Source organism: Chiloscyllium punctatum, chromosome 10 (assembly GCF_047496795.1).
Source record: "Chiloscyllium punctatum isolate Juve2018m chromosome 10, sChiPun1.3, whole genome shotgun sequence".
In the NCBI taxonomy this organism is placed as follows: Eukaryota; Metazoa; Chordata; class Chondrichthyes; order Orectolobiformes; family Hemiscylliidae; genus Chiloscyllium; species Chiloscyllium punctatum.
In genome coordinates this window covers 84,584,873-84,609,040 of record NC_092748.1, presented here as the reverse complement: position 1 = coordinate 84,609,040, position 24,168 = coordinate 84,584,873, and the positions used below count along the sequence as shown (strand labels likewise).

The window sequence follows — 24,168 nt, the reverse complement described above, 5'->3', positions numbered from 1 at the left end:
TCACAGTAAAATCTCCCAATACATTTCACAGGAGTATTCTCAAATAAAACCTGGCACTGAGCCACAAAAGGAGATTGAAGGTCAAGTAATCAAAAGCTTGGCCAAAAAATAGGTTTTTAATAACATCCGAAAGAGAAGTGGAAAGCCGAATGTGGGTTTTGAAATCTACCAGTGTAAAGAACTTAGTGATTTTTTGATTTACATTCTGTTGCGAGGTGTGTTTGAAGTACATATTGTAAGGTGAAGAGCTGAATAGATATTTTGAAAACCTGCTACTATGGAAATAAAGTGAGTGCAATTAATGGCAGCGTCTGCATCATCTGAAAGCAGCTGTCACAAGTTCTTAAACATTTCTTTGAATGCCAAGGAGTCTGAGGGCTGTGGTAATCAGATGGAATCCTGAGCAATGCTACTTTCAAGCAATCCTGTCCACTTGCTAAATCAACTTTTTTTGTTTTATTTTGTTGCATTACAAATTAATTAGAAGTATAAATGGGTTTGCTTTTTGTTAATAGCCTTGGTCAAAGCAGTTTCTCATTGATCATGAAAATTGAGTGTTATCACAATCCGTTAATGACTGGATCAGTGAAGCAGCTGTGCAGTAATATAGAGATTAAACTATTTACACTACCTGGGTTCAATATAACTGTTAAACAAGGAGATGCAAACACTATTGTTTCATCTTTAAAAAATTAATCTCCAATATAGACCAGCCTGAATATTTTGCTGATGTATGCTTTACTGATTAATTGCTGACTTTGTGAAGGTATGTCAAGCTTAATGTATTGGGAATCTGTAACTCACCAATGATTTGCATGGTCTTACATCAGGGTAGCTCAAAAACAATGTGCTTGGACACATTGCCACAATAAATTGGGTCAATAAAACTATAAATCACTACTGGATATATAAAATTGTAAAATGTCATTGTTTAGAATTGGGAAATAAGTAAAAGTTATTCAGAGGCACAAACTTCAAAATAGTTTTGACCTTTAAAGACCAAAGTGCATATATCCATTTGCCGAGTATAAAAACATTTTTCTTGACCTTTACTTGCTAATAATGTAGTCAAAGTGTGAAATCGGCAGTCTGCTTAAATTTTAAAGAAACTCATGTCACTTTTGCACGACATGACTGGAGAGGTAACATGTTCCCAGTGAACAGCTAGATTCAATAGAGTCTGGGTCAAAGGTAGAAAGGATTGAGTTGTATGCCTAACTTCAGCTCGTGCTCTACATGACGGTGGATCTTCACTGGCAGCTTTAATTATAACATCATTACTGCAATCTCCCAAGCCCCAACCTTCAACTTATTTTAGAAAATAGGTTGGGACATAATTCTCTTGCAAGAAAAATCTTCTTTCAAATAACTATTATATGCCTGTTGAGAGGGGAAAGATCTAAAAGGGAGCTAAGGGGCAACTTTTCACACAGAAGGTGGTGTGTGTATGGAATGAGCTGCCAGAGGAGGTGGTGGAAGCTGGTAAAATTACAACATTTAAAAGGCATCTGGATGGATATATGAATAGAAAAGGTTTAGATGAATAGGGTCAAATGGGATTAGATTGCTTTTGGGTACCTGGTCGGCATAAACGAGTTGGACTGAAGGGTCTATTTCCATGTTGTACATCTCTATAACTCAATTACATATCTAGATGAGATACAATACAATCGAACACAGTGAAACCACAATTTCTCTGTTTAAGTGGTAAAAAGTGAGATGCAATGGCTAATTTCAAACTTGTAGCATTAAGGACATTTGCACAATGAAGGGATAGCTTAATATAGTCAAGGTAATCATGTTGTGCTTTTGAGTCCTTTAAGCTTCCCGCCAGAGAGAAGTTAACCAACCAATTGAATGCATAACAATTTCTGCTGCTACCTGCAGCAAAGCAAGTAACAAAGCAAGAATAGTAAAGCAGAACGATTCAGAAAATGGTCGAACTATTTCAATTTGTAATATATCAGAAACACATGGAAGATTAAATGTATCAGATCTGAATTTTAGGAACATAGAAGATAGGAACAGGAATAGGCCATATGAGTCTACTCCACATTCATTAATGATCATAACTGATCATTGATCTCAATACCCTAATCCCATCCTTCCCCATATCACTTGATCCTTTTAGAGTCTATCACCAGCAGGATTGCATTAGGGCACTGTAGAATGCTACAGGTGGACTTCCTGTTGACTTCCTGCCAGTCCCTGACTTGCCTGTAATATTAAGGAGGAAGCAGGGAAGATTTAGGCCTGCCCACATTCACCTCAACAGAGGCCCTTGAGGTGTTAAAGACTAATTTGAACATGGTCTCAATTTTAAGGCTCGCAGCAGGTGTTCAAGAAGAATGGGAAAGCCTAGCAGTCTTCTCAGGCCTTGAACAGTAAGTGATGAGACAGGGCCTTTCCTGAAGAGCCTCTTCCCAGATCAGGCACACTGCCCCCTCTCTGAAACCTCTCTCAGGTGCTCTTTCCCATCTCATCCCCAAACTCTCCAGCAAGACTTCTTCACTGCATCTCCTTCTCATAAGTGAAACCTTTTCAGACCTCCAGACACTCTCCATCCCCTTCTACTACCCAGCACCATCTCTCATCACAATGTGGCTCCTAATACTTAAATAATCCTGGACATTGGATTTTCAAAGCTGGAAGCTCAACCTCCAGCCAATTAACCAAACAATGGGACTGCTGTGATCAGCAGGGATGCATTTCAAATCAGCTCCTTGGCTAGTGGGTTGGGAAACTCTGCCGTCCAAAATATCCTGTCCCTTACATGGAACTTAAAGCAACAAGTGACATTAAAGGGTCAATTTCCCAACTTGGGACAATGTAGAGACTACTCAGCTTTTGAATTCAATCATAAACAACAAACATATGTCAGAAAGGAAAAAAAAAGACTGCATCAATCTAGTACCCTGCATGACCACATGATGTCCCAAAGCATGTTATACCAAAGAAAAACTATTGAAATATGGTCACTGTTGTAGCATAGAAAAAGCAATTTAAGCATTGCACCGCTCTTACAAATGGTGTGATACTGATCAGATCACTTATTTTTAGAATGTTAAGTTGAGAATAACACTGGTCAGGACACCCGAGTTAGTATCTCTGTTTTTCAAAATAGCACTATGAGAACTTTTACAACGGAAGGGGAGTCTTAGTTCCTCATTTCTTCTGGAAGAAGTCTTGAGCCCATAGCTTTCTGACTCTGAGGTAAGTGTGCTATCAACTGAACCAAGGCTGAAACTGAAAAACGTTTGTTATTTTTCTCTACTCATCATGAGTGCAAAAAAAACCCCTCCAAGATAAATAAGTCAGCATCTAAGAATCAAACATCAAGAGTTACTGGAGCACTGTATCATCATGGACGTAACAATATAAGAAAGCTGAAGATAGAGTGCAAAGCAATGAAGGCCTGAACTGATTTTCCTTGAATGAATTGCAGTGAAATCAGGCAATTCCTTTTTTCACAAATGTGCATCTGAATCAATACAACTTGGCAATATTCACCAGGCTCAGGCAATCCACTGTTTCCAACACACAGCATATCTTTCTGACTATGCTGTGAAACATAGAAACAGGGAGCAAAACTGAGGTGAGAGGTTTCACTGACATACCTTCCTAAACACGATTTCACCGCTCGTAATGTTGACAAGATGTTATGTTCGAAAACATTAGAAAAAATATTGAACTATTAAGTCTCATCATGCAACAGTTTCTTGTTAACAACTTTTACTGTTTTACACTTAAGTGACTGGAGGTGAATCTTTGAAGAGGAATGTGTATGAATAAGGTCACACACAGCGATCTAATGCAGGTGTTATACAATTACAGTCCATTTCAACTGCACCTCCAAACCAACCAGGTTCAGTCATGAAACCACACCACATATTGAGGTCTCACCTTTTCACAGTACTTGCTATCAACTGATTTTCCATCACTTCGAACACAATTAAGCAAGCGAATCTTTAGCCCTTGTCCACAAACTGCATTATCACTCAGCTGGCAAGAGCTCCAATCTGACAATACAAAAAAAGACACATCCAGAAAAAGTCACTGCATTGACTGAAGTTTCTGGCTGTACCTGTTATAATTAACATTGTAGTAAATATCATTAATTCAAACACAATAATTTGCTTTTATTTGTTGACAGGTCTACAGGGAAACAAACATTATGACCCTAGCAAAAAAATATTGTCTTCACACCAGTCACATTTATACATACATGCACAATGTTTCAATATTTCAAAAGGCTCTGCTGGTGTCTAATGGGCATCATTCATTTTTGCATAAAACCACTGGTAACTTTAGAATCTAGCACAATGACATGAGGGTCAATGATGATGTGGTGATATTTAACTCTACATGACTATTTATTTCCTTTCAGGAAAGAATATTGATGGCTGTGAAGGTTATATGCTTAGAAAATTAATTTCGTAAAGGATTTGATAGCAGAGGTGTTTTATACCTGCAAGGAATGGGATAAGTGTCGTTAAATTGTATTTCCTGAACTTTACAATTTGTCATGACTGAAATCAATAGCACTCACCAAAACAAATGGCTCCAGTAAAAGTGTCGACTTAAATTCATTCAGACTTTGAAGGAAATAAAATGGAAAGTTTGGAACAGAAACTTCAATGTGAACTTATAAAAATAAGAGAATAGAGAGAGGTCAAAATTAAATATTTTACACAAGTGATGATAATGTGCAGAACAAAATAAAATAAAGAATTCTGGATGCTGGGAATCTAAAAGTGCAACAGAATTGGTGCAGAAACTCTACAGGTCAGGAGCATCTGTGGAGAGAGACAACTGAGTTAACATTTCAAGTCCAGTGAAGCAGTGACACAATTCAGAAGAAGGGTCACTGGACTTGAAATGATAACTCTGGTTTCCCAGAGTTTGCTCAGAAATCAATGGCAGTAAAAGGTAGCATGGAACAACTTGAAGAAGCAGTCACTTGAGTGGGCAATCGAGGTGTACTAGGTTGGATTTGATAGTGTACTGCGGTTCCGAAGGGATGGGGTAACTGTCCATGTTTCTATTGGCAACCATGCAGCCATTTAATGCTGGGAACAGTGATAATTGATCTGTCTCTTTCTCAGGAGGAATTTCTGCCTTAGAGGGATACTTAACAATTGGATCGCCAAAATCGCTTCAATTTGCCAGTACCAACAGGACCACTAGCCACTGCTGGCACAATGGGCAGTGCTACAAAGCCAAGCAGCCCATGGAAAGCCAGAGTTGGGCATCCTTGACAAGGCGAGTTGATAGAACATATAACCTTTGGTTAGGGAAATCCCTCTGATGGGTTAAGGGGATTCACAACAGATTAGATTCCCTGCAGTATGAAAACAGGCCCTACGGCCCAACAAGCCCACACCAACCCTCCAAACAGTAACCCACTCAGACCCATTCCTCTACCCTGTATTTACTCCTGACTAACGCACCCAACACTATGGGCAATTTAGCATTGCCAATTCACCTGACCTGCATATCTTTGGATTGTGGGAGGAAACCGGAGCATCGGAGGCAACCCACGCAGACATGGGGAGAATGTGCAAACTCCTCACAGACATGCACCCAAGGTGGGAATCGAACCCAGGTGTCTGGCACAGTAAGGCAGCAGTGTTAACCACTGAGCCACCGTGCCATCCAGCACTTACTTCACAGGAGCCTGCATATCTAAAGCTGACCGCCTTTCTCTATGGCCATGGGCAAAATATCATCAATGGGATGAGGACCTTAAATGGCTTTGCAGCTGAACCATCCCCTGAACCTCCATGAGCCCCCATCTTGACATTATCTCTCCACCCTTCAGGCTCTCTGCCCGTATTCCTGATGAAGGGCTTTTGCCCGAAACATCGATTTTACTACTCCTCGGATGCTGCCTGAACTGCTGTGCTCTTCCAGCACCACTAATCCAGAATCCCATCTTGACATTACTCAGTGGTGGTTTGGGTCCCTTGGTGAGTCAGGACCTCATTGGGTACATTCCCAGCAGCTATCACCAGCTTCCTGATGATGCTTCTGAGCAATTAACAGTTTAGCTGCCTCTGCTTAAACACATTCACTAGCACGTGTTTAATTTCTAAAAACATCGTTATTTGATAAGAATGAATTAGAAGAACAATCCTTTTTCTTTTCTTCACTCCTGCAAACTTGCAAGTTATCTGCCCTTTATGTCTGGATTTCTCCAAACATTTCCAATGGTTTCACTCTGGTCTCTTAAAATCTCTAATGTGAAAACCTGAACTTTGACTACTAACTCCACTTCATGATTGGGACTGTAATGTTGTTTAATTTGACTTAATCAAACAGCCTTACTTATATTGCTCTGTTGGTAGATTTTGTTATACAGGCAAGCTTTCTGTTTTTGTTGACTTTCACTTTCATTTTGAACTTCAGTTTGGGCACAGGATTCAATCTGTGGTTTTTTCATGCTGCCCTTTTGTCAGATTTCCTTTTTGAAGCAAATGATGTATGGAGAAAAAATAAAGTTGTCGTAGTATTACCAGACCATTGGGTTGCTCTCTCATTAGAAAGAGCCAAAGGGCGGTGGTTGAACCTGAGGGTTATCATGAGTCAGGCAAGGGGAGCAATTGAGAAGTATGGTCATTTATAGTAATCTCAGCCAGTATGGCAATTGAACATATGCTGAAAGGGCAGTGTTCATGGTCTGAACACAATGTTGAACCCCAAAGGCTGGAAAGTGCACAAGTGGGAAAAGGAGAGATTCTGTTCCCCCAGCTTACATTGGGCACCACCAAAACACTGTAGCAGGCCTAGGACAGAAATCTTAACGTGGGTACAAGATGATGAATTGAAATGGCAAACAGCTGTAAGATTAGGATCATTGTTTCACAGAGCAGAGGTGTTCCACAAAAAAGTAACACAGTATGTGGCTAGCCTTACCAACATAGAGGAGAATGCAGTCTGAGCAGAGAACACGGAAGACTGGATTGTTTATTTTGTTTATTCATTTTTTCCATGTGATCTGGGTATTGCTGGATAGGGCAGCATTTATTGCCCATTCTGAACTGTCTAGAAAGCAGTTAAGAGTCAACCACATTGCTGAGGGTCTGCAGTCACCTGCAGACCAGGCATAGTATGCCCAACAGATTCCCTTCCCTAAAGGAAATTACTGAACTCGACAGGTTTTTGTGACAATCAACGTTAGACTGGCATTTTTTTAAAATTCTAGATTATTTTGTTGAATTTCATTGCCATGGTGGGTTTTGAACCCAAATCCCCAGTATTAGTCTGGGACACTGAATGTTACTACTAAACCTTCCCTTTGAATAATAGAATTTACTGGTCGCTTTTGAAATCATGATATAATTTGGAGGTTAAGTCTGGAATTGTAACAATGGAGCTAACTCTTTAATTCTCCAGCTGTTGCTTTTATTTGGAAACTCACAAAAAAAACTAAAAATGAAGTATTTTTTCAGAGGCTTTCACTTTATGCCATTTCTGAATTGCCCACTACCTGTTATGTTGTAATGATAGTGAAAGCAGTTTTTGTTGAGAGTGCAGGGCTCCACCTCAGAGACTTTGGGGCAGGTTTTCCCATCTGCTGGTAAACGTAGAGGATACCGGGTTCGAACACGAATGTTCAAGATGTTACACTCCTAGAGATAGACATTCAAATGCACAAATATGAATAGCAATGTTTGCAGAAAACTAAATTTAAAGTCAAAATACAGAAGGTGCTGGAATTTTTTTTGCATTTTGTATTAGCAAAATACAATGCTACCTTGCGCAGATATGCTTGCATTCAAGTCTTAATCCCATATTTTCAACAATGAAATAGCATTTGTTAAATTTTAATTTGTACTACAGTGACTAATATGATCAAAACCCTCACATCAGGAAGTGGTTTTTAGTCACTCCGTTTCTAATCGGTTGTCAGAGTACCACACCCAGTTGTACTAGTAGTGCTCTAAGGAAATGGTTTGAACCACATGCCCTGTCTTCTGTTCTTCTGACACAAAGTGGAGCTGCTGTCTGATATTTGGTCTAACAGGTTGAGCAAAACCTAGGCCTTGCTGTCATTTTTAAAGCATCTATAAACGAGTTATTGAGCAGGTTCAGAACAAAATGTTGTGCAAAAATCTGCCACTCTACCTCAGAGATAGAGGAACATATTTGCCAAACGATTTGGGTAAGCTATGCAGAAAATAGAATGAGCTTAAAGATGTTGCTTTAGATAAATAGCATTTAGTTTTAATTTCTATTAATTTTGCATTTTTCAAACATTTCAATGCAAAATAATGAAACTCTATGTTAAATCAGTGTTAACTCAAGTGAACATACATATAAATATATGAATCATGGAATCATAGTTTCATACTGCATGGAAACAGACCCTTTGGTCCAACTCATCAGTGTTGACTAGATTTCCCAAACTAAACTAATCCTATTTGCCTGCGTTTGGCCCATATCCCTCCAAACCTTTCCTATTCATCTACCTGTTTAAGCATCTTTAAATTGTTGTAACTGTACCTGCATCTATCACTTCCTCTGGCAGTTCATTCCATCAATGTACCACCACCTAGGTGAGAAAGTTGTCCTCTCACCTTAAACCAAACCCTCCAATTTCCCGACCCAAGGGAAAAGTCCTTTGCTATTTATCTTATGCCCTTTATGATTTAATAATGTTCTATCAGGTCAACTTGCTACATTCCAGGGAAAAAGGTCTCAGCATCTCCCGATAACTTGAGCCCTCCAGTCCCAGCAGCAATTTTGTAAACTTTTTCTGCACCTTTTCCAGTTTTAATAATATCCTTCCAAAAGCAGGGCGACTAGAACTATATGCATTACTCCAAAAGTGGCCTCATCAATGTCTTATACAGGCACAACATAACATCCCAAGTACAATACTCAATTCTCTGACAATGAAGGCAAGCATCCCAAATGGCTTCTTCACCACCCTGTCTACCTGTGATGCCACTTTCAGGGAACTATGTACCTGAACCCCTAGATGTCTCTGTTTGACAACACTCCCCAAAGCCCCATATTAGTCACTGTGTAGGTCCTGCCCTGATTGTCTTACTAAACAGCAATATGTCATATTTATCTAAATTAAACTCTATCTACCACTCCTCATCCCATTGGCCCAGCTGATCAAGATCTGAATGTATTCTAAGATAGCCTTTTTCACTATCCACAATACCACCAGTTTTGATGTCATCTGCAAACTTACTAACCATGCCTCCTATATTGTCATCTAAATCGTTTATATAAATGACAAGCAATAGAGGACCTAGCACCGATCCCTGCTGAACACCATTGGTCACAGGCCTCTACTTCACCTTCTGTCTCCTACTGCCCAACTAGTTATGTTATATCCCATGTGATCTATCCTTACTAACCAGTTTACCATGTGGAACCTTGTCAAATGCCTTACTGAAGTCCATGTAAACAACATCGATTGCTCTGCCCTCATCAATCTTCTTAGCCATATTGTCAAAACATTCAATCAAATTTGCTAAACAGATCTCCCAGGCACAAAGCCATGCTGGCTGTCCCTAATCAGTTCTTGTCTCTCCAAATGCTTCCAAATCCTGTCTCTTAGAAACCCCCCCAACAACATTCCTGCCACATTACGTCAGACTAACTGGTCTATAGTTTTCTGACATTTCCTTGCAATCTTTCTGAAATAAGGGCTCAACATTAGCCACCGTCCATTCTATTGGCACCTCACCCATGACTGTAAATGATACAAATATCGCTGTTAAGGCCCCCACAATTTCTTCCTTAGCTTCCCCTGGAATACACTTGATCAGGCCAGGGTTTTATCTACCTTTATGCCTTTTAAGACCTCCAGCATCTCTTCTTCTGTAATGCAGGCTGTCTTCAAGACATCAGTTTTTATATCCCCATGTACCCTACCTTCCATGTGTTTCTCCACAGTAAATACTGACATGAAATATCCATTTAATATCCATTCACCCACATCCTGTGGTTCCACACGTAGACAGCCTCATTGATCTTTAAAGGGCTCTGTTCTCTCCCTAGATACTCTTTTGCCCTGAATGCATTTGTTAAATCTTTTTGGATTCTCTTTAACCTTATTTGTCAAGGTTATCTTATATCCATTTTTTGCTCTTCTGATTTCCCTCTTAAGTATTCCCCATATTCACCCAATACTCCTTCAGAGATTCACTTGATCTTAAGTCAGAAGCAGGAGTAGACCATTCAGTCTTTCACCCTCACTCCACCGTTCAATAACATCATTGTTAAACTGATTGTAACATTTCTGCCAATTCCTGATAAACTTTCAGCTTCTTACTGCCCAGGAATCGAGAGGATCTTGTTGGGTGGAGTGATCGAGCTGAGTGAGAGGGGGTCATTGGGTCTCTCTCCCCCCACCTGTACTCCTGCCAGCACCATGCGATTTCTCACCACCCCCAGCCCCACTCGTCATCTCTCCCCCCTCCAGCTTCTCTCCTTCACCTGCAGAATGTCATCCATATGTGCTGTGAGTGATTGAATTAGCATTGTTAATATGCCTGAAACCTGGTTTGCTTCTCCATTATCAAAGATGATACTATTACTTAAATAATCATCATGATGATATGTCCATGAATTCACAACTTGGGATTTCCTTTGCTGGCATCTTTCCCCCTGTAGTACCCTCTCTCAGCTTCTGTTTGGATATTTCTGCCTATCAGCCTCACGAGCAAAAAACTAATGTGAATCAAAGGTTCTGCACAAATATCCCAACATTGTCAGTAATTCAAACCTTTTGAATTCACTGACCTCCTGTTCTCCTTCGAAGATAGGACATAGAACAGTACAGTACAGGAACTGGCCCTTTGGCCCACGATGAAAATGACAACAAATGAAACCCATCCCTTCTGACTGCTCGTGGTCCACATCCCTCCATGACTTGCTTACTTATGTACTTATCTGTAAGCTCCTTAAATTCACCTAACATCCCTATCTTCACCACTACCCTCAGCAGTATGTTCCAGGCGAAAGTGAGGACTGCAGATGCTGGAGTTCAGAGTCAAAAAGTGTGGTGCTGGAAAAGCACAGCCAGTCAGGCAGCATCCGAAGAGCAGGAGAGTAGACGTAGAGTCAGGAAGACGAAGATCAAAACACAGATTCTCCTGCTTCTTGGATGCTGCCCGACCAACTGTGCTTTTCCAGCAACGCACTTTTTGACAGCATGTTCCAGGCACCTACCACTCTCTGTGTAAAACAAACTTACCCCTCACACCTCCTTTGAACTTTTCCCCTTTTACCTTAAATTGATACCCCCTAGTATTGGACATTTCAACTCTGGGAAAAAGATTCTGACTGGCAACTTACCTATGCCTCTCATAATTTTATAAAATTCTGTTAGGTCTCTCCTCAGCCTCTGCTGCTTCAGAGAAAACAAATCTAGTTTGTCCGTCCTCTCCTCATAACTCATACACTCTAATCCAGGCAGAGTCCTGGTAAACCTCTTTTGCATCCTCTCCAAAGCCTCCGCATCATTCCTGTAATGTGATAACCAGAATTTAATGCAATACTCTATGTGTGGCCTAAAACTTTTATAAAGCTGCTTTTATAATGTCTTCCTGACTCTTGTACTCAATTCCCTGACCAATAAAGTCAAGCATGCCATATGCCTTCTTTACTCCCCTATCTACTTGCTTGGACACTTTCAGGGAGCTATAGATGAGGACCACAAAATCTCTCTGTACATCAATGCTGTTCAGGGACCTGGCATTAACTGTATACTTTCCCTTAACATTTGATCTCCCAAAATGCAACACCTCACATTTACCCAAAATAAGCTCCATCTGCCATTTCTCTGCCCATATCTGCAACTGATCTACATTCTGCTGTTTCTTTGACAACCCTCTATACTATCCACAACTACTCTGATCTTTGTGTTGTCTGCAAACTTACTAACCCATCCACCTATGTTTTCATCTAAGTCATTCATATAAATCACCAACAACAGAGGTCTAGCATGGATCCCTGCAGATAACCGCTACTCATGGGCCTCCAGCATTCTATGCGCAAACCAATTCTGAATCCAAATGGCCAAGTCTCTGAGGATCCTATGCATCTTACTCTTTCGGAGGAGCCTGCCCTGAGCATGCTGACTGTCCATATTTTGGCTTTTCCAAAAGTGCAAAAACCCTATTTCTAAGATTCTCTCTAATAGCTTCCCAAACAACAATGTGAGACTCACCGGTCTACAATGCTCTAGATTATATTTATTTCTCTTCTTGAACAGTGGAACAATGTTAGCTACTTGCCAGTCCTCAGGGATCTCTTTGCTGGCTGGAGAGGATACAAAGATCTTAGTCAAGGCCCCAGCAATCTCCACCCTTGCCTCTCTTAATAACCTACGATAGATCCCATCAGGCCCTGGGAACTTAATTCACTTTAATGCTCTTCAAGAAACCTAACAACATATTTTTCGTGACTTCAAAATGCCCTAGAATATTCATATTAAACATTTCCCTGAATGTAAATTCTCTGAACCAAATCCCACCTGAACCACTTCCTTAGCCTATCATCTTACACGGTCTCTGTATTTACATGAATATAATTTATAATGATCCCATCACAGACCTCTTCCTTACTATCTTTGACCATTCATATCCCTATATTTTTGTCCTATGCCATTTCTAACTCCAGTTTCATCACTGGAATACACTGTTTAAGTCACGCCATATAACATTATCAAATGACCAAAATACCACATTTAAATTGAAGATTAAGAAAAGCATAAGTGAAACAAATATCGGGAAGAAAAACTTTCAAGAGAATGAGAATGGCCGCACAGAAAATAAACAGGAAAACATTGTTGACAAATAAAGAAATAGAACAACAATGAGAAACATTTAAAATGCCAATCAATAAGCTGCCTGGGAGAAATATATCCCACTAAAATGTAAAAACAAGACAGCTCCTAACACATATGAAACAAGAACAAAAGTAATACCCCAAAAACAAACGTAACAAAGGAGAGAACAAGAAACAGGAATAAATGAGAAGTAACAAAAGACAAAAAAGAATAACTAAATTAAATTAAAAACAGACATAAAAGGAAATAGTAAGCTTGCCAAGCCCCATGAAACCAATAGAAAATTCAGGACAGGGATTGGACCACTAAATTATACATAAGATAAGCTCACAGATAATGCCAGCAAGGTGGTAAAACAATAACTTTACCTTGATATTTACTGGAAGACAAATATGAGAAGAACACAATAACAAAACAAAACAGGAGTGAGATAATTGATTATCTCATCAAATTAGAGAGAGTGCAACCCCTGTCCATTGTATCTGAGCATAATAACATTGTTTAAAAAGTCATTGTTTCTATGAAATGAGATAGGAAATAGAACGTGAGTATATTTGTTGCCGAAAAGATAATAGCTATCTTATTTAACAATGTAATACAAAACACTTGGAAATTGAAAATATGATTGGAAGGAACAGCAACGACCTAAAAGCAAAGGTGGCCAGCTTTGTTAAATTCTTTAAAGTAGTGACTTAAAGGATAGAAAGGGTAATACAGCAGATTTATTTAGATTGTGACAAATTAGAGGGATATTTACATAAACTTTCAGAATGGGCTTTTAATTGGAAACTTTAAAATAAATACATATGAAGTTGTAGATTTTGCTAGGAAGATTAATGAGGCCACAAAATTTGTGAAGAGTTAATTTCTAAATGGGATAGGTGAACAGAGTGGGGCAGGTGTACAGATACACAAGTAGCAAGTGTGGCAATAGAAGTGAATAAAGCCTTTAAAAAAGTCATCAGTTTTAACTTTTAGAGGGAGATATTTAAAATGAGTTCAATTGGTATAGAAATTAATTAGGCCGAGGGATGTAGGTTTGCTCGCTGAGCTGGAAGCTTCATTTTCAGACGCTTTGTCACCATACTAGGTAACATCTTCAGTGAGCCTCCGGACGAAGCTTCTGTCATATTTTCAGTCATGAGATATGGGGTATGCTTGCTAGTCCAGTATATAGCCCATTCCTAGTTACCATTGAGAAGGTTCTGGTGAGCTTCTTTCTTGAATAGATGCAGTTGGTTTGCACACCCACAATGATGTTACGGCAGGTGTTCCCGAACTTTGACCCAGTGATCCTGAAGGAGTGGCAATATAGCTCTACATCAGGATGGTGAGTGGTTTGGAGACACACTTGAAAATTGTGCTGTTGATTTGTATCTAGAGATCCTTAAGTTTATGAAACTGTTTGAGAATGTATACATAAAGAGGCTGTTTCTACAGGCAAGCAAAAGCAAATTTAAGGGACATTAAAATGGTCACAAATGGATTAGATTAGATTAGATTAGATTAGATTACTTACAGTGTGGAAACAGGCCCTTCGGCCCAACAAGTCCACACCGCCCCGCCGAAGCGTAACCCACCCATACCCCTACATCTACATCTACCCCTTACCTAACACTACGGGCAATTTAGCATGGCCAATTCACCTGACCTGCACATCTTTGGACTGCGGGAGGAAACCCACGCAGACACGGGGAGAATATGCAAACTCCACACAGTCAGTCGCCTGAGGCGGGAATTGAACCTGGGTCTCTGGCGCTGTGAGGCAGCAGTGCTAACCACTGTGCCACCGTGCCACCCACTAATTCAGCTAGCAACAAATTCAGAGAAACATCTTACTCACAGAATGATTTGAACATGGAACACACCACATGTAGTTAAAGTTGAGGTGAGCACCATACATTAATTCAAGGGCAGGCTGGGTAAATTTATGAGTGAGAATGGATTAGATACCTATGCTTTTGAGGTTAGATGAAAAAGGATGGAAGAGAGATGACAAGGAGCACTTTTTGGGCTGAATGGCTGTCTCTGTGTTGTAAATATTTTATAATACATTTTCCAGCAATGAATTGCTGCAATCTCATTGACATCTTGATTTGGCCATTCGGATGAAATTTGTGCCATTGTTGCTTATTGCAGTTGGATACCAAAAGAAAATAACATCTCCTGTAGATTACTAGGGTTAGGTCAGTTTTCATTTTACGTGTTACTCTAAATAATCAAAAAAGACAGTTTATCTTAAATGATCTATTATTTATTGAATGAATGGCACATTCTTATGAAAGTTGTTAATGTACTCTAGCTATTTTTACCCTTGACCTCAGTACACTATGTTATAATAAGAACAGAAAAGTAAAATTTCAAATGATAGTTCTTTGTCAATAGCTAGCCTATTACCCTACTGCAAATCTTCTTGCAAGGGTGCCTGCCTTGAAGAAGTTTTCCTTCTCTCTCGACAAGAGTCTCAGGGAGTCCCTCTCCCACTGCAACTCCCAGGTCCTTTTCTCTGCCCTGAAGCTCTTCAACCATGTCATGAAACAAACTCACTACCACAGCCACATTCACTTCCTCAGTGCCTGCCTCTGTAACCAACTCATCCCACACGGACTCCAGACCACTTTTAAACCAGCAGAGTTTGGGCCCGAACAGGACAAACAATACAGACTACTGATTCAAAAACACCAGCAACAGCCCTCCTTCAAGATCCTCCGCTCCACGCTTGCAGCAATGCACTGGCACCTAACCTCTCTACAGTCAGCCCTGCCTCAGTTGAGGGCCACACTCTCTCAGAATTGCAAAGGACACACTCTGTACTACATCCTCAGGAGAATTCATACTCTCAACAAACAGTATTTCAACTCCATCTCAAACATCAAAAACTGTAAGTACAACAAACTTTTATCGACCCAACTCCATAACCAGCGCTTCTCAAACATTCCAGAAGATTCTCCCGGCCTCTGGAACTACTTGAACTCCATTAGCCATGCGGCTGGTGCAGCTGCCACCCTCATGCTGATTGATGATGTCACTTCCGCCCCCATCATGGCCACTCCAACAACCACTTCCACACCTCACAATTCCTCATACATCACACGTGACATCACTTCCGCCCTCACATCATCGCTGATGTCACACGGTCAGTGACTTCCGCCACCCCTACCTCCATGTCTGCCACCACTTCCGCCCCCACCAATGCCACTCACCTGCATTCTGCTGACATGCCCCCCACATATCCCACTGTCACCATTCCCGGCCCCCAGAACCCTGAGGGGAGCACCACCCCTGGTCATGGCTCCACCCCCATTCACACCCACTCCAGTTACAGGTTCCGCCCCCACTCCCAGCTCTACATCCACACCAGATCCCAGCTCCCAGCCCTGCCGAGATTTCACCATCCCTCCAGACCTTCCCCTCACTGAGGACGAACGATCAGTCCTCAGCAAAGGATTCACCTTCATCCCCTTTCGTCCATGCATCAATGAATTTAATACACACCGTGACGTCGAACACTTCTTCCGCTGTCTCCGCCTCCGAGCTTACTTTCACAATCAGGACTCCCACCCACCTTCCGAGAACCCCTTCGCCCACCTCCAACACACTGCATCCACCTGGACACCTCGTGCTGGCCTATTACCCGCCCTCAACCTCTTCATTTCCAACTGCCGCCAGGACATTAACCGCTTCAATCTGTCTACCCACCTCCCCCACTCCAACGTCTCACCCTCACAACGCGCAGCCCTCCAATCCCTCTGCTCCAATCACAACTTCACCATCAAGCCAGCAGATAAAGGGGGTGCAGTGGTAGTCTGGTGCACTGACCTCTCCACCGCTGAAGCCAAACGCCATCTCGAGGACACCTCTTCCTACTGCCCCCTCGACTATGACCCCACCCCCCATCACCAAACCATCATCTCCCAGACCATACAGAATCTTATCACTTCAGGAGATCTCGCACCCACAGCTTTCAACCTCATAGTCCGGGAGCCCCGCACTGCCCGGTTCTACCTCCTTCCCAAGATCCACAAGCCTGACCACCCTGGCCGACTCATTGTCTCAGCATGCTCCTGCCCCACTGAACTCATTTCTACCTTCCTCAACACTGTCCTATCCCCCCCAGTCCAGGAACTCCCCTCATACATTCGAGACACCATCCACGCCCTCCAACCTTCTCCAAGACTTCCGTATCTCCGGCCCCCAATGCCTCATCTTCACCATGGATATCCAATCCCTCTACACCTCCATCTGCCATGATCAGGGCCTCCAAGCCTTCCGTTTTTTTCCTCTCCAGACGTCCCCAACAGTACCCTTCCACCGACACTCTCATTCGTTTGGCCGAACTGGTCCTCACCCTTAACAATTTCTCCTTCGAATCCTCCTACTTCCTCCAGACCAAAGGGGTAGCCATGGGCACACGTATGGGCCCCAGCTATGCCTGTCTCTGTTGGCTACATAGAACAGTCGATCTTCCGTAATTACACCGGCACCACTCCCCACCTCTTCCTCTGCGACTTTGATGACTGCATTGGAGCCACCTCGTGCTCCCGCGAGGAGGTTGAGCAATTTATCAACTTCACCAACACGTTCCACCCTGACCTTAAATTTACCTGGACCATCTCTGACACCTCCCTCCCTTTCCTGGACCTCTCCATCTCCATTAATGATGACTGACTTGACACTGACATTTTTTACAAACCCACCGACTCCTACAGCTACCTGGATTACACCTCTTCCCACCCTACCTCTTGCAAAAATGCCATCCCGTATTCCCAATTCCTCCGCCTCCGCCGTATCTGTTCCCAGAAGGACCAGTTCCACCACAGAACACACCAGATGGCCTCCTTCTTTAGAGACTGCAATTTCCCTTCCCACGTGGTTAAAGATGCCCTCCAATGCATCTCATCCTCAACCCGCACCTCCGCCCTCAGACCCCACCCCTCCAACCGTAACAAGGACAGAATGCCCCTGGTGCTCACCTTCCACCCTACCAACCTTTGCATAAACCAAATCATCCGCCGACATTTCTGCCACCTCCAAAAAGACCCCACCACCAGGGATATAATTCCTTCCCCACCCCCTTCTGCCTTCCGCAAAGACCGTTCCCTCCGTGACTACCTGGTCAGGTCTACGCCCCCCTACAACCCACCCTCCCCTGCCACCGCAGGAACTGCAAAACCTGCGCCCACACCTCCTCCCTCACCTCCATCCAAGGTCCTAAAGGAGCCTTCCACATCCATCAAAGTTTTACCTGCACATCCATCAATATCATTTATTGCATCCGTTGCTCCCGATGCGGTCTCCTCTACATTGGGGAGACTGGATGCTCCTAGCAGAGCGCTTTAGGGAACATCTCCGGGACACCGCACCAATCAACCACACCACCCTGTGGCCCAACATTTCGACTCCCCCTCCTATTCTGCCAAGGACATGGAGGTCCTGGGCCTCCTTCACCGCCGCTCCCTCACCACCAGACACCTGGAGGAGGAACACCTCATCTTCCGCCTCAGAACACTTCAAGCCCAGGGCATCAATGTGGACTTCAACAGTTTCCTCATTTCCCCTTCCTCCACCTCACCCTGGTTCCAAACTTCCAGCTCAGCACTGTCCCCATGACTTGTCCAACCTGCCTCTCTTCTTTTCCACCTATCCACTCCACCATCCTCCCTGACCTATCACCTTCATCCCCTCCCCCACTCACCCATTGTACTCCATGCTACTTTCTCCCCACCCCCACCTTCCTCTAGCTTATCTCTCCACGCTTCAGGCTCTCTGCCTTTATTCCTGATGAAGGGCTTTTGCTCGAAACATCGATTTTACTGCTCCTCGGATGCTGCCTGAACTGCTGTGCTCTTCCAGCACCACTAATCCAAAATCTGGTTTCCAGCATCTGCAGTCATTTTTTTTTAACCTATTACGCAGTGCTGCAGTCTGCTTGTGTATCTGATTTTCAACTACATCTGCTCAAACACGAAAGTGAAAGTGACTGCTCCTCTTAAGGTTAGCACATTAAAGCAAATGGGACTCAGTAAATGAGTGCAGCAATCGCCGGTTACCTAAAGCACTCTGTTACTCTCTGAGTAGCTACAAATAACAGACAATAATTAATTAGGCAACAGAACTAAACAGTATTTAAACGCTCAGCTACTCACAATATATTAACATATTGGCATTTAGTCACTCCCAGCTACAATTACAAAATTGCAGAGGGAAACAGAACTTATCATAATAAGATGTTTAAGCACTGACTAGCCTTAGAAACCATTTAAAATGTGCACCAGCTTGTAGTTACTAATTACATTTCTCCTCTGTTTGGAAAGGAACTGAAATGTCAGTTTGTGAATAAATTAAGACTAGATTACTTACAGCGTGGAAACAGGCCCTTCGAAGAGCAACCCACCCAGACCCATTCCCCTACATTTACCCCTTCACCTAACACTACAGGCAATTTAACATGGTCAATTCACCTAACCTGCACATTTTTGGGAGGAAACCCACGCAGACACAGAGAGAATGTGCAAACTTCACACAGACAGTTGCCTGAGGCAGGAATTGAACCCAGGTCTCTGACGCTGTGAGGCAGCCGTGCTAACTACTGTGCCACAGTACTTTCTAACAATATAAAAGGATTGATATTTTGTTTAGTTTTAAAATTTTGTATTGGTTTCATGGGTCTTGGAAAACTTACTATTTCCTTTTATAACTGTTGTTAATTTAATTTAGTTCTTCTTTTTTGTCTTATGTTACTCCTCATTTATTCCTGTTTCTCATTCATTCACACAGCAGATTTCTGCTTTTCATCTCAGTTTTCCAAACAATTGCAATGTTAAATCTTAAAAGTAGAAGTCAGTACCATTATGATACAACAATATTGGACATAACAATTTTGGTTTTAATATTCAGCTTAAATATTTTAAGAGTGACAGAAAAAGAAACCATGTGTCATTATCTCTCGCTTTCACTGAAAAGATACTTAATCATCAATGATCTGGCACTTATTAAACATTCATTCATCAGATGTGAGTATTAATGACATTTATTGCACATCTTGAATTGCCCGTAAGAAGGGAAAAATTAAATTTATGAAGCCAAGGAATCAATACACTTAAAGTGCATCTCAAATTGTTGTAGTTTTTGTTAATTGTTTTTCAAGGTGTAAATACTCACAATTTCAATTCCTAACATGCAAAAACAATAACAACATCCTTCAGTAAAGTGCCAAAAATATTAAGAAGGAATGCTGCTTCTGAGTCTGTGTAGGAAAACAATCAGTAAGACTGACTGAAATTCCATTATTTTGCTTTGTATTTGATTTGCTGTCTAAGTTGCACACCTTCAGGTGATAGCTTACTTAGGCGCAAGCAGCTTGACTAGTTCAAAACAGGAAGATATACAGGGCATATGCGTACATGATTTATAATTTATTGGGCAGTTTCTATCTCAACTAAACATGTGATTAGTTGAGATGCTTTTTGCACAAAAAAATTACCATTTTAATTTTGTTTACAGCTTCTAAGTAAATCGATAATTGTCATTTCTGCAACATTCCATTTGGCAAATTTATCAAATGCATTCAAAACAAAATACCAACTTTTGGACAAGTACTCCAGTCGCCCCAATCAGACATTACACAGTTATTTGGACAGTGGAGAGCACATTCCCGAGCTCCAATGGGCATTTCATCATAATCACACAATGCATCATCCACACTCTCTTGAGGCCCAGCAGCTGTGCTATTCACACATCTAGGGAGACAAAACATGTTTTTATTATTGGCATAAGTTGTCAAGCTATCCAACCAGCATGATATATGAAATGGAATATACTGTTTTTTTTCTGGAAGAGTCGCTTTTACTATTTTGATATTGCAATCTTATATCATCTATCACCTTTTAAATGCAAATAACTGTCAGAAAATTTGACTTTTGTATCTTTGATTTTGAAAATGAGAAAGGACTACATAATCTCAGCAAAATTGCCAGTAAGTGACAAAGGCCTCATTCAGAGTTAAGTGCATTGTGCCTTCCAAAAAGCTTTGGAGATTGGCACTGCTGAGAAGGTAGCCCTCATTGCTCACAGGGGATCATCATAATGATATAAGCACAAAACCTCTCAATGTCAGGTGCATCAGAGCACCTTTGTATATCTGTTATCCCTTTGTATAAAACAGTCTACCTTTGAATCAGGTGTCTTAGTTACTCAGATGCTTTATCTCTCCCCCCACCAGCAAATAAAAGAGCATTCTATTAATCCACTGTCTATTCTACAACATGGTAACATAAAAACATTTCAAGCCTTTTTACCCTACATGACAGTACCAATTATCATGATTTGATCAAATAAGGCAATACCAAATCCAAATATGTTCTGTTTAATGACCCTTATGAAAAAGAGTTTGTCCTGAATAAGCACTGATAAGATACCTTAAAATTGTGCTTGCTATCTACTTGAAATGTTTATTTGACTAATTTCAGAGAAAGAGAGAAAGGGTACATGGAAACAATAATTGACTCAATTTACAACAGTGCAAGGGAATTATTGAAACTGAAGACCAGAATGTTTGGCTAATCAGTTCAAAAGAGGCATTCAGGGAGAATGGCATAGGGTGGAGAGACATCATGTAGGAATCATATTCCATTCGTACATAACTAAAGACTGAAATGGTAAGATGCTGTCGTGTATTGCTGCAGGTCCCAAGACTCCTTTGAAAGGTGTAGACAACTGAAATTGGTTTGTTTTGCAAGACCAACTGTGTGAGGATTGATGTATACAGAATTAGTTCCTGGAACCTGGACAACAAAACCCAATTAAAAATGACCAAAGGAAAATACTATTTGGAATAACAATTGCGTATGATCAGAGGACATCCATAAATTACTTTAAAAATAGTCATCTCTTATAAATTTATCACATTTTTGAAAGGTTTGAAGGCAGCTTTTGGGCATGAGAAGACAATAGTAAACAAAATGTATCTACTAAATATTCCTGAAAAAGAATGCCCCCATTGTGGGTGCTTACAAGCAGAATTAGAGTAATGTATGTCATCAGAACAGTTCAGAAACTTGAGAAAATATTTTGGTCAAAAAGGATTAATGCTGCTGGTTATAAAAGCATCAAACTTCTTGTTATTAAAACTCACTCATTAAAGGATTACACCTCATTAGATTAGATTAGATTACTTACAGTGTGGAAACAGGCCCTTCGGCCCAACAAGTCCACACCACCCCGCCGAAGCGCAACCCACCCATACCCCTACATCTACCCCTTACCTAACACTATGGGCAATTTAGCATGGCCAATTCACCTGACCTAGAACATTGTAAAAATACGAAGAATTCTTTAGTTCTTCAATAAAATGGTGTTCTCCCCAATTAAAAAATGAAATTTCTACAGTATAATGTCAAAAGATGAGCCAGAAGAGACTAGAAACAAGAAAGATCTTAGATATTCCAATGTATGTGCAATTCCTTTTTTTTGATTTACCTCACTTTTCGAGTTTGAACACCTTCTCCACATTTATGCATTGACTCTTTATTAATTCTGCAATCAGACCATGGTTCAGCCATCCAGCTATATTTACTGCAATCTCTGTAACAGGGAACTCTGTCATACACCTGAGAATTAAATCAACAAAAGTAAATCAGTCATCATCCTCTGAACTGTGGTTCTTCCATACAAGAATGATTTTTATATATCGAGTGTAAAGCTTAATTTTCCACGACACTGTTGGCTATTATGGATACAATAAATTCTTATGCCATTATTTCATAAATTCCACAAAGTCATCAGTAAATTTCAAAGTAATAGTATCTAATATTGATGCCCAGAGTGATTGGAATGTTAGGCAAACAGAATATGATGGTGTAAATCTAAATACAATAAGGGTTGACACACATTTAGAAATAATGTATTTTTTAGATATCCTGGGATTCATAAGGTACTTATTGAGATATTGTATGGAATTTACTGACCCCATTCCAGGATTAGAGGTGAAGGAGGCATGGGTGGTGCATGAACTGGCAAGGCATAGGGTTGCCTTCCCATCCCCTTCCATTTAAATCTGCACTTTTAGGCTGGAGGATGGACTTCTCCCTCAGAGGCGAACTGAGGCCCTTAGGTAATCAAAATACTCTTATAGGTCAGGAAAGTAAATACTGAAGTTGGATTTAATCACATTGTTTAGTTGCATCATGCTTGAATAGGAGAGAATTGATAGACAAACTCTTCTTTATCTGTCCGTAATTTTTAAAATTTATTCATGGAATGAGGGCATCACTGACTAGATCAGCTTTCATTGCCCATTCCTACTTGCCCAAAGGGCAGACCATAAGACCATATGATATAGGAGCAGCAATTAGACCATTCAGCCTATTGAGTGTGTTCGCCATTCAATCATGGCTAATAAGTTTCTCAAATCTCTTCTCCCGCTTTCTCCCCATAACCCTTGATCCCCTTGACAATTACGAATCCATCTATCTCAGTCTTAAATATACTAATGACCTAGCTTCCACATCCTTCTGTGGCAATGAATTCCATAGATTCACCACTCTCTGACGGAAGAAGTATTTCCTTATCTCTGTTTGAAAATGTCTCCTCTTTCCTCTAAGGCCATGCCCTCAAATCCTGGTCTCTGCTAGCTATGGAAACATCATCCCATCATCCACTCTGTCCAGACCATTCAGTATTCTATAAAATTCAATTCAATCCCCCCCATCGTCCTTCTAAACTCCGTTGAGTATAGACCCTGAATCCTCAAATGTTCTCGTACATTAAGCTTTTCATTCCTGGGACCATTGTTGTGAACCTCTTCTGAACATGCTCCAGGGTCAGTACATCCTTCCTGAGATATAAGGCCCAAAACTGTGCACACTCCTCTAAATGTGACTTGACCAGAGCCTTATAGAACCTCAGAAATACATCCCTGCTTTTATATTCAAGTCCTCTCAAGATAACTGCCATCATTACATTTGTCTTCCTAACTACTGACTCAGTTTGCAAGTTTACCTTGAGTGAATCCTGGACTAGAATTCCTAAGTCTCTTTGCACTTCAGATTTCTGAGTTTTCTCCCCATTTAGAAAATCGTCCATGCCTCTATTCTTTCGACCAAAGTGCGTGACCTCACACTTTCCCACCTTGTACTCCATCTGTCACTTCTTTGCCCACTTCCTAGCCTGTCCAAATCCTTTTGCAGCCTCACCACCTCCTCAATGTTACCTGTCCCTCTACCTATCTTTCTATAGTCTGCAAACATAGCCAGAATGCCTTCAGTTCCTTCATCTATATTGTTGATGTACAAAATGAAAAGTTGTGGTCCTAACACAGAGCGTTGTGGAACACCACTTGTCACTGGCTGCCATCC

The 24,168-nt window shown here is 41.2% G+C and overlaps 1 protein-coding gene across 3 annotated transcripts in view; it reads right to left on the bottom strand.

The window, feature by feature from the left end:
* The window catches only part of thsd7ba (thrombospondin, type I, domain containing 7Ba), a 908,760-nt gene that overhangs the window by 157,573 nt on the left and 727,019 nt on the right, over positions 1-24,168 (bottom strand). For all 3 annotated transcript variants that reach the window (XM_072579697.1, XM_072579699.1, XM_072579698.1), the window contains 4 exons: positions 22,292-22,422; positions 20,400-20,553; positions 7,490-7,631; positions 3,904-4,019 (listed from right to left, as the gene is read on the bottom strand). In XM_072579697.1, coding sequence (XP_072435798.1) covers positions 3,904-4,019; positions 7,490-7,631; positions 20,400-20,553; positions 22,292-22,422 — 543 coding nt within the window. The remainder of the gene's footprint in view (positions 1-3,903; positions 4,020-7,489; positions 7,632-20,399; positions 20,554-22,291; positions 22,423-24,168) is intronic.